Source organism: Podarcis erhardii, assembly GCF_964252035.2.
Source record: "Podarcis erhardii genome assembly, chromosome: 5".
Lineage (NCBI taxonomy): Eukaryota > Metazoa > Chordata > Lepidosauria > Squamata > Lacertidae > Podarcis > Podarcis erhardii.
The window spans coordinates 28,779,587-28,794,795 of NC_138509.1; the positions used below are offsets into that span (position 1 = coordinate 28,779,587).

The window sequence follows — 15,209 nt, forward strand, 5'->3', positions numbered from 1 at the left end:
TTTAAAAGATTGTCACCTATTCTGAACTTCTGAGATTGGATAAACTTTTAAAACACTACATAATTTGGGTGTTTATAAATCTTTCACAGAGGGTAACACCATTAGTATTTTAAAGAGAAAAAACAGCAAAGGGTGGTGATTCAAGAGGCACATGGTTTTAAAACTGTTCTAGGCAATGATAAGATACTGTGGCCACAAAGCAGCCAGAGATGATACTTTTAGTTTCTGCAGCTTCACTTTAGATTTGACCAGCTGTGGTTATTTTCCTATTTTAACATTCTCTTCCCACACTACACATTTTCTTCTATATTCCTCTACATTCTTCACAATGAGATCAGCCTCTGACTCATCTTTCCATCATTTTTTCTTTCTTTTTTTTAACCAATATGTGAATATTTGTAATAATGACTGGTTCATGACACTTATGCACCCTTGTAATATGAGGTGTTTTAACCTCTAGATTTTTTTAAAGCTCCTTTCAGAAAAAGAATCGTTCATTATCACCACCATTTGATTCTGTTGACTGATGTGAGGAGTCCAGGGATCAGAAATCTTTATCCAGAATTGCTCCACTGAGAACACGGAATGTAAAAATTGGATTTCCCCCTTACAGCCAAAGTGAATAAAATTTTCCAGCATCCAAGTGGATTAAGCCAGCCAAATTGCAGGGGTGGGGGGGACGACTGATCTAGGGGATTCCTTCATAATCCATATTAGGGCAATACCTTTATTAGTTCAACTAAATGGCCAGTTTCCACATCAGTTTCATATTTGGGGGGTGGGTGGGCTGGGGGACTAACTACTGCTCTTTCTTATCTTGAAATAATTAAAAGATGTCCAAGTGTTGTGCATTCTTGCTTATTCTAAAAAGCTTTCTGATTTTTTTGGTGTCCTTCAACGTGATCCTCCAGTATAGGCCTTACATATCATACAACATGAGGCTGCCTAGACTGCTGCCTGTGGAGTTCTGAAAGGCTCTGTTTATTTGTTTTTTGGTTAAAGCCAGAAAAGTAGGATTCAGAAAAAAAAAACTTGAATAAGGCTTTTAACTTTTCTTTTTTAAGCCCTCTGTTGTTGCACTTTAACAAAATAACAAGGAAAAGAAAACAGATTTCTTCAATGTTCCACAGGCAAGATTTTGGATAGCCTTTCTTCTTGCTAAGCCCATGAACCTAGAGAAACATAGAAATATACAAAAATATAGAGGTATAAAAAAGATGGAGCTGTATGATACCGAAATGTTCAGAGGCAAAACAGCAACAATGGGGGCCCTAATCCAACTGGAGGCAGGGTTAATGACATTGAGCTTAAACTTGAGAGGGAGGGAAGATTCCTGAATCACCTCATCTGCCTCATTATTCAGCCTCTCCACAGAGAGCCAATGCACACCTCTACAATATATTTAAAGACAACACGTTTAAAAATCTCATCAGGTTACCTTTATTGAAGATAACCAAGTGACGCCATCAAGTAATTCTCAAAATCAATTTCTCTAAGCAACAGAGAATCCAGCAAACTGGATTTTTAAAAAATGAATAAAATAAGAAAAATCACCAGGAGGATGTTTGCGGCCAATTCTTCAACACATTAGGATTTCTTTTTTAAGATATGAGATTGATGAACTCCTTCCAATGTGGAAATTAATTCTAGACGCTGCTGCCAGAGCATAGGCCCTGCAGCCAAGCTGTTTGCTGAGGAGTGCTTTGGCAGCCAGGATGAAGAAATGTTCCTCAAGTGATACAGCGGCAGTGGAGTCACTCTGCTAATCTAGCCTGAGGGACAGAGGAGAAGCCTCCATGCCAACACCTCCCTGAGTGAGAGAGGGGAGGGAAGAAGAGAATGGTTCTTTGCCCACAGCTGGCAAGCAAAGCAAAGCAAAAGATCTCCTTATCTGGATATCAAAAGAAGCAAGGAAGAGGATGTAATGAAATTTAACAGCAACTTAAATATGCCTGGAAATAGAAGAGATAGAAAAAGGTTATAGGGGTTTTATGAAACAGGCAGAGAGTGGGAGGTGTAATACATGTGTGCAATAAAATGTCTGAGAGGGTTCAACAAGAGAGGTTTAAATTTGTATTTATTATTCCATTTATATCCCACCTTTCATCCAAGGAGCTGAAGTAATAAAATTCATGGTCCTCACTCCCTTCCTTTTTCTCTCACAGCAAATTTGCTGAGAGCCTGTAACTAAGCCAAAGTCACCAGTGAACTTCATGGTTGTGCATAGAGTTGAGCCCTGGTCTCCCAGGTCATAGCCCAACAGTCTAACACATAGTCCACTACTCCATATTGGCTCTCTCCCGAATGTGCCGTTAGTGGTAGATAGAATGTCCCATGACCTCATTTCTAAGATGTAATCAAGCTCAGTCTTCTCTTGTATCCCATGCCAGTGATTCCACAGATTAGTGACCTTTGTATGACCCACTTCTAAAAGCAGGTGCTTCAGAAGTGGGTGCCTGAGGCTACATGTTTAAGTATTGCTCATGGTCCCATCACATGTGCATCCCTCCCCCTAAGAACAACCATTCAATTTGGCTGGGAGTTCAAAGCTGGTCAGAAATGGTGCTGGTTGCATCATTCCTTCATGCAACATGGCCACAGGGCTTCTAGATAAGGTAGGATTGCCATATGTCCTCTTTTTCCAGGACATGTACCCTTTTTCAAGGGTATGTAAAATAAGAGTCGTCAAAGAGATCCATAGTTAAAAGTAGAAGTTGGCAAATGTGTCCTTTTTTGCTCTTCAAAACATGGCAATCCTACCATGTGGTTAGGGTCAGAGAATATTGCCTCTATTTTGATTGTTGGTAGTGGACTGCAACAGCTGTACCCAAAGACATGTTTGGTGATAATCCCAGGTGAGTACAAGCACTCATACCTTCAGCTGAAGATTATCAACTGGTCAAGATTAGCATAACAAATGTTCTTGGCTGGATTTGCTAATTTTCTTTGTTTTGCTGTATTATTGCTACTGATATGTCAAGTGCTGTAATATGCAGAAAAGCTTGAAACCCATTCTGATCCAACCAACCCAAAACATTTTTCTAATTGAGCTGGAATAGAAAATGCCCCTCTCCCACCAGTAAAGTTATTTTGACACTCAAGGCAGAAAATCCCACAAGCATCTCTCCCCGTTCTTGGAAGTAAAAATATAACAGTGATAAATAAAGAACAATTCACGGCCCTTAAGTGACACCCAAAATTAGCAGGACAGCCCTAATTCTGAAGCCTCATGTGCCCAACCTCATTTAGTTAGCTTATAAAAACAGTTTAAGAAAATGCCTTAGTCAAATCAATACTGTATCTAATGGAGATGCTGTGAGAGGATGTATACAAGAAACAGATCGATTCTGGAATATTCCATAGGCTAAATTCAACTAAATAGTTGCACTACCTAACAAGTTGTGCTAGAGCAGATATGCTCACTTCCCCTACTTGTGTCCTACCCCCATCAGCTCTGAGGGGTTGGAATAACCCCCAGAACAGCTCATAAGAACAGAGGAGATTGTTCCATCCAGCTGGGAGAAATGTTTGCACTGATGGAAGGATCATAACAGTGCAATGTTGAATTCCTCCCCTTGTCTTTTGTCACTCAGACATCACAGCGCTTACAACCCATTATTACATTGGCCTGGATCCAGAACAAGTTGGTTGCACTTAGGCCCCATTGAAATAATAATAACAAACCTGAGCACCATTGATTCCAATGGGGCCTAACTGTGAAGAACATGCTGTGATCCAACTCATAATAATTTCACAATGACTGCAAAACAAAACTCCAAGTGCTCTACTGGAAGAGCCTGAATCCCTTCAAGGAATGTTCAAGTTTGAAGCCTCACTGACGTGAATGAGGCTTCTGCCAGCAAAACACTTTATATCTAGGTAACATTTGGAAACAAAACTTTCCAGCTCAGACTTCTGAGTTGGACAGAATGCATGTGCGCAAGAGATAGGGAGCAGAAACATATGGGTGTCAATGCAGAAGGATGGAATCCTGCCTACAAATGCAAAAATAGACTAAATCAAGTCAGATGCTGGACAGCTTTGGTAGCTTTATGCCAATGCTAGGCTCCCATTTGTCTTACCTGGCATACACTACTCCCATTACTTACAGGGTACAGCCGTCCATATCAACGCTTCTGCTGCAGTAATGTGCAAGATGCAGATACAGCAAATCCTCCCCCTCCCCACAGTGTTTCAACTGCAAAATCTGTTGTCTTCATCAGCATTTGGCAAATGTAAGAATCCAAGGAGGAGTAATAAGCATTCTTGCTCAAATGTGGCAATGCCAACCCATCTTGTGCTTTAATTTATATGCTAAATTTGCCCATCTGAAATCTCTTAATGGGTGTTGGGAAGAAGCTAACCATTACCAATGCCTCAGCTGATTTGTTTTCATGTATTATGGTACTGTTAAAAAAAAATTCATAGAGCACAAGCACAACAGCAATTTATCATCTCGGTGCTCCTGTCCTTGTGTTGTTTTATTGTTATAGTTTGCTATAGTTGTGGGCCTCTCACCTGCTCAAGCAGTACAAACTTTGACTTAAAGGGGAAACAGTTTACAATCCTGTGCCAGATTTAATCAAATTGTGGCTTCCATATACATTTGGAACTCTGTTCCCTTGTTTAAATCCCACCAGCTATGCAAGAATTACTGAGGTTGGCCACAGACAATCCTTTACTATAAGAGAGCCACATGTGAGCTTATGGAATACATGCACTGACCTAGAATGAGGTGGCCTAGATGAGGTGGTAAAACTGTTCCTGGAGTACAGCTGAGCCAAAATGTCTTTTTCTCACCCTACTTCTGGGGAAAAGAAGGCCGCTCTGCAGAATTTTATCAGAATTTTCTCCAGTTTTATGTTGTGGCAGGCACGCCCCTCCCAACACACCAACACACACACACATACACCCTGAAGAGAAAAAGAATTTGTGCTCCCACCACTGCTAATAGTGAGCCCCACTCCTGAGAGTGGGATTTATCCTCCCACTGCCACAAATAGGGTGCAACATTTTGAGATGCCATTTGCATACAGCTCTATCCTAGATGATATCAGGATAGAGATTGTATAATTGGATGCTTCTACCTTGGGGGGGGGGGATATCCTGCACATAGAAAATTAGATGTCAGAGATAAGGTTTTTAGCTTAGACCTCTCCCTGATATGGGGCACCATTCAATCATACACTCTGCCTTGGATGTCATAGAGAGACATTCAACAGAGCTCCAGAGGAAGATCTCTGCTCACATGATAGGATTTCCTGTTCCTCTCTTACCCAAGAAACCTCATGTGCTGCCTGCAAATAGGCCCTGGAGGATCTCCCAAGCCTATGGAGTAGATTTGGGGGACACACAGAGGGGATGGTGAATCCATTCTGCTAATGGTGTCCAATCCTGTGGTGAACAGGTATCATTCATACTGTCCAGGAACAGTTTTGCCACTAATCAACAGGCTTGTCAGGAAACAAAAGACACAATTCCTTTCCATTCTTACACTAAACTACACCTTGAACCAATTGTGAAATTTGGTACTTTGCAATCTGATATTTTCATCATGCTGCCTAGAGGAATCCTGACTGCAAACCCACATTATGTAGCTCAAGTCATTTATGTTTGTTCCGCCTACATAGAAAGAAAACAGTCATGAGTAAATGAGGAAAAGGAGTACACAATGAGAACGACTGAATTTATGGTCCTATTAATTTCTACGGAAACAAGTTTAGTTATTCTTGAACTTTCCTCAAATAAAGTAAGGATCTGGTCAGTATTATTTTGCTTTAATTAAATATAGATTTACTGGATGCACTTACACCAAACTCAAATTACATGTTGAAAATAGGCTTGTTAATAAGAGCAAAATAACAAGCTTTGCATTAGCCTATTGCTATGATTGAATCTAAGCTCAAAATGCCACCAAATATAAAGAGATTTCCAATTTTAATATGATTGTGATTGCTAATAAATGGAACACAAATATTCCCTAATAAACAAATATGATTCTTTTCTTATTTTTAGAAAAAGGGCTTGGTATCAGTACTATTAGAACTTTTTATGATCTAGATATATGAACTTTAAAAATAATGAGATGAATCCACAGAAGGCTTCATCTCCTATGGTCTCTGATGAACAAGAAAGGAAATTTGACCTTATAAACTGGGGGAGGGAAGGAAATAATGCAATTTTGAGTGCAATTACCTTTACACTTCCTTTTAGCATACACTGCAATATTCTATCTTGTCTTGCAGAGACATGATGGCTTTTGACACTCCATTCCAAACCACATAAATTAACAGGCAAGGGTCAAAAGTGCTATAAGGTGGGAGATACATGATCAGATCTCCCAACCTTTTTTTCTTTTACATCAAAGGAGGAGAAGGGAGCAACTAATGGCCAAACTATATGTGACTTTTATTACATAGTTTACTCTGGATTGCAAGTTTTTTTTCCCTCTTTCTCCTGTGCTAGCAATTATGAAAGAAAAAGCTTTCATTCAAGGGCAAACTGTAAGATAAATGTCATCTGTCATTTAGTCTTAATTCAGTCAAGGAAGAACTGCTGGGGGAGAAGTCAGTGAATACCTCCCCCCCCCCCCCAGTAAGCCAAGAAAATCTTTAATGAAAAATATTTCAAACAAACCAACAAACAAAAATGGTTCTGGGACTAAGCCTTGGTTTGGAAAGTGCAGAATGTCCACTTGCAGCGTGGCCACCTAGGTGTTTGTCTGTTCTTTTTATAAGGGTGGCTTTGGCAACAGCCACAGGGGACAGTGTTCCTACAACTCCCCAATCCTGTTTCAGAAGAACCTCTTCCTTCCCTCTGCCCCTGTACTTGAGGGTCATCACCTCTCTCCAGGGATTTGTCCAGAACAAGGTAAATGTTGGGGAATGGCTCCCTCCTGAACTCTGAGCCTTTTCCCTCTTTGCCTCCATATGGAGGTCTCCACCCTTCCCCCTGTCCCAGTACCTGAGGCAAGTGCCCGCTGTCTGGGCTCCAGTCCCTCCCAGGATGTGGCAGCTCCCAGGCTGAATCTTTTCCTCACTGATCTTAGCATCTTTCCTCACTTTGCCTCCATACAGGCATCTCAGCTCCATCCCGGCCGGCCTAGCCCAGAAGCAGCAGCCAAAGTCTCCTTCCTCTCTGAAATAAGTTGAGATGCTGTTTTAATTGGAGGAGACTTTGGCTGGTCCCTCTGCACCAAACATGGCCAGGAAGGAGCCATTCCTGCACGGAGAAGGGGCAGTGGGGAAGAGGCATGAGGGATGGCAGTCAGGAACTGCAGGGATGTCCTCTGGTCCTTCATCCTGGGAGCTGGAGTTGGAGCCTCATCCCTAGAGGTGTGGCCCTGTGGAGGAAGCAGGATATTGTTTGGGCTCTCATGTCAATGGGCTCTCACTTTCCTTGGATTCCCCAATTACTCTATTGCCACACCATGCTGCTGGTTAAATTCACAGTGCATAAAATCTCTGGTGGCTCCTGGATTTTTAATGCTCGCAGTTGTACTCTGCGAGCATAGTGCCACATGTGAGCCGAGACGGGGAATAGCCAGTGGTGGTGGAGGCCCTGTGTTGTCACAGATATTACATATGAGAAATGCCAGGGAACCCAGAAGTCTAAACTGAGAGATTATGTTTTTCAGCAGGACTCAGGGACCACCCTGGACCCTCAGCCTTTTGCTGTTGCCTCCTTGCGTTAAATTAAAGAGTCTTTGTAAAGGTCACACACAGTGATAGTGCAAACAAATAATACCAAATAAATCTCACTACGCTCCTGCCCCATGCAAGCTAAAGCCTGCTAGAGACATTCCCCTTGAAACCATAGGCTGTGTACCCACCATACATTTGGGGCTCATCTCCACTTCCCCTTAGGTCATGTGCCTAGCAAGCACAGGTGTGTTAACAGATTTGCTCTTTGCTAGACCGGCCAGCCTGGTTTGCAAAAGTCAGCTCAGGGATTCCTTGTCTGCAGCTTCTCCTTTCATTGATATCCCAATTAATCAAAAAATTTACCATTGATCAATTTCTAGCATTGGGAGTGGGGGGCTCCTGTAAATCTATAACAATACTTTCTCCTGTACAGTTTTTAATGCCTCTATTGTTGTGAACTGATGCATGATTATATATTTTTTAAAAAATAATTTTTATTAACCGACAAATCAAATCACATCACATAAATTCCGAATTACAAAGCCAAATTTTAATTTTTTGTTGAGGGGACCCATATTTCAAGTTCTGAAGGGGGATTCCGATCATCTTCTTGCTACTGCGTTAATCAAATCAGTCCAAATAAAGTTCATAATTCTATCCAGTCTTATCTTGCTGTTTCTACATCTCATCTTGTTCGTACATTTTTTTCTTTTTTCCTTATGATCTCTTCTGGTAATCTCTTTAAGCAGATAAACACCAATTATAGTCCTGTGTGGATTTTTCCGTTCGTCCAATCCTCATATCGAGATGGTTTCCATATATCATCGCTTTCATAAATAACATCGCTCTTTCCATCATTTATCTCGCAAACTGTCGTTCTTAAGTCCCTATGAGGAGTCTCACACACAATATAAAAGCAGCTCTATTTCTCCTCCCAGACTCAAGTCCTCCGACAGAGCTTGCCAACATGGCGACGGTATTTTTAACTGTGTCATTCCAAAGCTCTTATACATTCCACGGTCTTCTTAAAACATGCTTTGATTAGAAAATTTATCTCCACACAGTCTTAAATCCACAGCTTAAGTCATTAAAATGACATTTCTGACTTGTGGGGGGGGGATTCTTGTTTAATCACATAGAGGAAAGAAAGGAAAGTTTCCCCCCTCCCCCATCCAGTCCCTTTGCCATACCGAGTCTTGGCGTATCTTTTCATGATTTAGTCTTGTTCCTCCAACTCGTCTTGTTTATCAGAGATCTCTTCAGTTAGCAGTCTTTACTCCCCCTCCTTCCTTGAAATATGTGCATTCACTACCTCCTAATTGATTCTTTTGAAGTTCTTGCAGCTAGTGGCGCAGATCAGAGACAGCGTCCAGGAGCGCTGAGATCCCACAGGAGGGCATTCTGCCTAGTGCCCCCATCCCCACAAATTCGGGGGTGGTATAGGGCACAGCAGGCAAGAGCAGCCCCCCCACAACCTTGGGGGGGTAGAGAGGCTATTTACTCCCATCACAGCCTCCTAATTACCTCGTGTGGGTCGGAGAGATGTTATTGTCAGCCATCTTGTCAGCCATCTTCCGATGCTCTCCTAGTGGTAAGTAAAGCTTATTTTTAAAGTTCCCCGGTTGATACCTGATTCTTTCTTAAGTGTGGTAAAAGGAGGGCAGGCAGCTAACTTCTTTTTAACAATGTTTATTACAACATATTATTTAATCGTTGGCATATCGAAAGCAACCAGTTGCTCTATTTTCTTTTAGTTTTAACATGTGCCAGTCATGCCATTCTCCTCTTTCAGGGAAGGGCACATTCAGACAGCAACCGGGACATCCCAGAAGGCATGCAAGGCCCTGAGCAGCATGGATTCCTCCAGCAACTTGGAAGGACTTTACAATTCAGAAAGGCAAGACTGGAATGCCACGGAAGACGGAGTTTTGCTTTTGTCCATCAGCTTGTGTGCTGGCAACGGAGACCATTCTCTTGAAGCGTGGCCCTGTGAAGGAAGAAGGACTTGGTACCCTCCTGGTAGATGTGGGGAATGGATGCTCAATGCCCCTGCCCTGACATTGCTTCCAAAGAAAGCTTGGCCCACCCACTTCAGGACAAGAACATCTCCTTTCTGCTCTCATGCAGGATGGTTCTTCTCCCATTCTCTGTTGACACTCAACTTGTAGGGTGTTCTCCCAGCCCCATGCAAATCTTTCCTTCCTCATACCTGTTCTTTTTACACAGAGTGCTTCTGCAGGAGCCACAACAGTGCACAAAGGAGATCCTGGAAGAAAGAAGAGTGGACCTCCTGTTCTAACCCTATGTGTATCAGCAAATTCAGTCTAATTAATTCCGATCTGATTATGTTCCTTTCTTCAAGCAAAATTATAGAAGATGCAGAATTCTTCTTACCCTTTTATTTCAGTTTGAATATTTCTAGTTGAGAATCTCCTGTTGATGGTAGGCAGTTCAAGGCTTTATCCCACAGTCTCGGTGCAGCCAAGAGTGCTCTCAACCGCTCTCTCCCCCGCCTCTTTGACCTTCAGCAGCGGTTATTCTGGGGATGGCGGGAGATTTGGTGCTATGCCGGAATCCTTGACACTCTGCACACCCTTGCAGAGCTTTTGTAGGAGGGGCGCCTTGCCTTGGTCGCCCCCCTCTGACCTCTGTGGGGCTCAGGTCTGTCCAGAGATCAGACCCGTACTCCCTGTTCTGTCGGCAGGAAACCGGAAGTCTCGTCAGTGAATACTTACTTAAGCTACTATTAGTTCCACCAGAAACAAAGTACACAAACACACACAATGCCTAATAACAGCACCAGGGGGGCCATTTTGATCAGGGAAATAGTACGGGGGGGGGAGAGCTAGTACAACTGGTACTCACCTGAAGGGTAGATTTACATTGCCTTCATAGGGTCATTGGACTGGGTTGGGCTCTGACTCCACCCAGGGACGAAGACTTGGAATGTAGGCTTGGCTCCCAAGTCAGTTGGTTTACAGACTTGTGGAACAAGTTAATATTTGTGCCTTACAGTGGTACCTCAGGTTAAGTACTTAATTCGTTCCGCAGGTCCATTCTTAACCTGAAACTGTTCTTAACCTGAAGCACCACTTTAGCTAATGGGGCCTCCTGCTGCTGCCGCACCGCTAGAGCATGATTTCTGTTCTCATCCTGAAGCAAAGTTCTTAACCCAAGGTAATATTTCTGGGTTAGTGGAGTCTGTAACCTGAAGCATATGCAACCTGAAGCGTATGTAACCCGAGGTACCACTGTACACTCTTGATGTGGAAATGTGAGAAATAAACTTAAAACTGGGAAAATGAGAAACTGAGAGAAACCAAACTTGACAGATTGAAAGCTTTTGGAATATATTGTCCAAGAAGCCCTGCCTAGAGACCTCATTACTATCATCAGGTGTAAGGCAAAAATGTTTCTGTTCTCCCAGGCTTTCAATAACTACTAAAGGAAGCACTTTCAGCTTACAGTAGTTTGATTTCACCATCTGTTTTGCTGTTTAACTTTGTTGTTTTAATTTGGAATGATAATAATATTTTTTGTGTCTTATCATGCTAGCTGCCGTTGGAACATTAATCTATGTTGAAAGAGTAGGGTTTAATTATGTATAACAAGCAATCAAGCAATTATTGCGGTATACTGTAGTATATCCCCACCAAATTTTCAGCACCCCCAAATACAATTTTTAAGTTAGCATTTTTACTTTTTGATGTTATATTGTGCCTCTTTGAGTCTTGGAAAAAACTGGTCCTATGAACACGTAAATCCCACTGAAAATGGAAATTACTTCTAAAAAGAGATGGATAAGATTGTGCTGTGAGGTTAGCAATGTCACATTATTTTTTCTCATCAAACAGAACTTTATTGTAAAGATGCTCAATTAAGCACAGCCAACTAGAAGTTGCAGACCTTTAGAATACCCCTGTGGACATCAAATAGCAATCCATTGAATGGTTTCCTGGGGTCTTCCTACTATGAAGCGGAGTGATTTATTACTGCGGCAAATAAATTTATTGGTTTTACTTTTCCCCATGCAGATTGCATGACAAGCTGGAAGACATTAACAGCAAAAAGAATAGCTATGTATTTATTTACTATTAAATTAATATACCACTCAAAAGATCGCAGGGTGGTTTATCGCATGAAAATAAAAAATGAAAACACAAAATAGTATCATAATAACAACAACCAAAAAACCAACAATCCCCTTCCACAAGCACATATTTTATTTGTTACATTCTTACTAAATCTTTTATTTGTTAAGTTATTACTGAAATGCCTCTACAAATTAAACTGTAACTGTTCTAACCACACGTTAAAAGGAAAACTTTCTGTTAATGACACAAATTATTCTTCTTCTTTTTCACAGCTCCTCTCGTTTATGTTTGAATATTATATAATTGCAAAACAAATTAAAAATACATGAAATAAAAAAGCAATCACAAAGAAGTACACTAATTATATGCACTGTTTTGAATAAGCAAGTGTCAAAGGCATAATTTGTCCATAATATAAATGATATGATTGACTGCATGGGCTGGCTGTAGAAATTAGCTTCAGGTAAAGCATCTGTCTCCAGTTATTAGCAGCCAAAGAGACGGAGACCCTTGTGGCTATAAACAGGCAAGAAGAACTTTTAGTTACAGGCAAATGTACTGTACCCTCTAACAGTTTATTAAAGGGCAAAAGAAAAAAAAATCAGTTTCATTCCAAAAAACTTCCAATTCTAAACTGCTCGCATGAATTCTAGCAACCCTCCACTTTCATGAATATTTGAGTGTGTGCACGCTTGCAAATAATCAGCATTGCTCAGCATTTTATCCCAGTTCACAAATGAAGTTCTGTGTTGAGAAGCTACCAGGCAGTGGCAGAGCTTCATGCTCCGGCACCGGGGGTCGGAGAGCAGGCAGGGGCGGGACTGGCGCACCGCCCGCAGGGGCATGGCGCGCGTCCTGGGGGCGTGGCACCCAGCCGCGATGGCACCCCACCGGGATCGCGCTGCCGGGGGCAGTACACTCCCCCCGCACTCCTCTTCCTCCACCAGTGCTACCAGGCAGCGCTGGCCCAAGCTATTTTGGCACCTGAGGCAAACCACAAAATGGTGTGTGTCCCATCCCCCTGCACCCAGGGCAGAAGAGGTGAGTGAAGATCCTACACTGGGAACAATGGGAGAATAAAGACCTACATTGGGGACAAGGGTGGGAGGAGACCACCAGCGCCTCCTATTCACCAAGCGGCTACTGTAGAGGTGGCATGGGGGCAGATTTGGCTTTCCAAGGAGCACACCATAGCTGTTTCTGCCACCACAGCAGCAGTTGGCGATGCATTCCTTGGAAGCCAGAACTGCTGTCCCTGTGGATTCTGCCACTTGAGGCAATCATCTCACCTTGCCTCATGGGTGGGTTGGCCCTACTTCCAGGTGAGCATATATATTGTAAAATCACAGAGGACCATTACGATTTCCAGGAGGTTTAGGTGGTAAACAGCATTGTCCCTTTTTTTTTTTTTTTTTTGCCTAGAACCCCTATGAAATCCTGCTATATTTCCACAAAAATCTCTTAAGTGGTTTACAAAACCCAACAAAAAAGGGAGAAATGTAATAAATGCATTATGAATTCCACATTCAAATTCAAACAATACTACTAATCATAATTCTCTAAACAATATACGTATGTAAAACAAGTAAATCCACAAAAACAAATTGTATACAAGATATATCAAGACACGTCAAAATGGAATGCAAGTACATTTTTAAAAAATTCACAAATGTCACAAATATATCGCAAAAGAAACAAAATAGAACCCCCATAATCATTCACCTATGTACTCAATCTATGCAAATCAATGTAAAACTAATCTAAACATGAGGATAGAAGGAATAAAATAAGGTGACTGGTATTTCGGAAAAGAAGATTCCATAAAAGAAGATTCAGCAGAGTCCAGTGTTCTGGCTATGTACTATTAAAAAATTATTTAGAATGACTGTAGAACAAAATTTCATAAATATTAATGAGAGGCTGTTTCATTCCAAATTATTTCTGCATGTCTTTATGGTTTCTAGGTGAGTAAACCTCTACACAAAACCTGAATGGATGTAGTACATTTCCAAACTCTACACCTTTGAGAAAATATACCCCTGGGCCATGAATTTCTGCATGGGTGAGGGCTGTCCTTGAGACACACATCAATATTGCCTTGCAGGCATTATATGTTTTCCTCTTCCGAAAAGGCATTTGAGGTCATTCTGAAATCAAAGGACCACAGCAGCAAGGCCATGCTTTCAAAGAATATTACTTCCCCACTTCCTAGCAAGAGAAAAACTAATGTGGCTGAGGCAGGCACACACATGCATTTTTACCAGACAACATCTGAATAGACACAGGGATGCCAGGTAATTGAATTAGCCAGCTAAAGAGCCAATAAAATAGCAAGGAAAGGAAATAGCTCGCATAATGACTGTTAATTTTAAAAACTGCTGTTGTTAAAATCAATTGGGTACAACATGGTTCTCAGCTATAGAACACTAGATTCTGCATTCGAATGAATTAAATTATAACTTACAGAAAAAAGGAAAGAAAAGGCAGACAGGAGCTGGTTCCCAGTGGTAAAATACAGAAAAGGTACAAAATATGAGTCACACTTTCTCTGGGAGATGCACCAAATCCCTACATTTTAAAAGGTTTTCAGATTTAAAAAATGGTTTTAATTGTGTTTTTGGTATTGTTCAGCTGCTTTGTTGTTTGCCACCCTAGGTGCCTTTGGGAGGAAGAGCAGGACAGAAATTTAATGAATAATAATAAGATTTAACAATGTAGATACTGTAAGATTAACATAAGCTAAAGGACCCCTGGATGGTTAAGTCCAGTAAACTGAAATTATGGGGTGCAGTGCTCATATCTGCTTTCAGGCTGAGGGAGCCAGCGTTTATCTGCAGACAGCTTTTCCAGGTCATGTGGCCAGCATGACTAAACTGTTTCTGGTGCAACAGAATACTGTGATGAGTGCCAAAGTGCAAAGAAATGCTGTTTACCTTCTTGCCACTGTCATACCTATATATCTACTCACGCTGGTATGGGGGGAGCTCACCCCATAGGCGGATTCGAACTGACGACCTTCTGATCAGGAAGCCCAAGAGGCTTGGTAGTTTTGACCACATCACCACCCGTGTCCCTTTTGTGGGTATTGTAGCTATAATACTGAGATGGATGGAAATATTAAATAACTAAAACAAAAATATAGGTTGCAGGCTCAGGTGTAGTGAACCTGGGTTCACCAGGGGCATGAGGGTACCTATAAAGACAGGGCAACAGCTTGGGATTGAAATGGCCACAACTTGTATTGATTATAGATGGAAGTAGGTATTTGGCATCGGCATTAGGTATGTATCTGGCATCAGCTAAGCCCGATTGTTGGCTGATTGGTTCATTAGGGTCAATTCTGGGTCCCCCCATGACACAGATCAAATGGGGCAAACCCACCAAGTCTCTACTTGGGGAGTTCTATGGCATATTAGCCCCTCTGTCTGGGCCTTAGGATAAACTTTCTCCATGGACCCCTTTACCTGGGTTC

The 15,209-nt window shown here is 41.7% G+C and overlaps 1 protein-coding gene across 12 annotated transcripts in view; it reads right to left on the reverse strand.

The window, feature by feature from the left end:
* Positions 1 to 15,209, reverse strand: part of CTNNA3 (catenin alpha 3) — a 566,694-nt gene that overhangs the window by 184,556 nt on the left and 366,929 nt on the right. Inside the window, exon 11 of one of the 12 annotated variants that reach the window (XM_081862978.1) lies at positions 11,569 to 11,690. The exons of the other annotated variants lie outside the window; for them this stretch is intronic. Within the exon in view, the coding sequence (XP_081719104.1) occupies positions 11,613 to 11,690 (78 nt within the window). The 3' untranslated portion in view covers positions 11,569 to 11,612. Of the gene's footprint in view, positions 1 to 11,568; positions 11,691 to 15,209 lie in introns of those variants that run through there. 12 annotated transcript variants of the gene reach the window in all.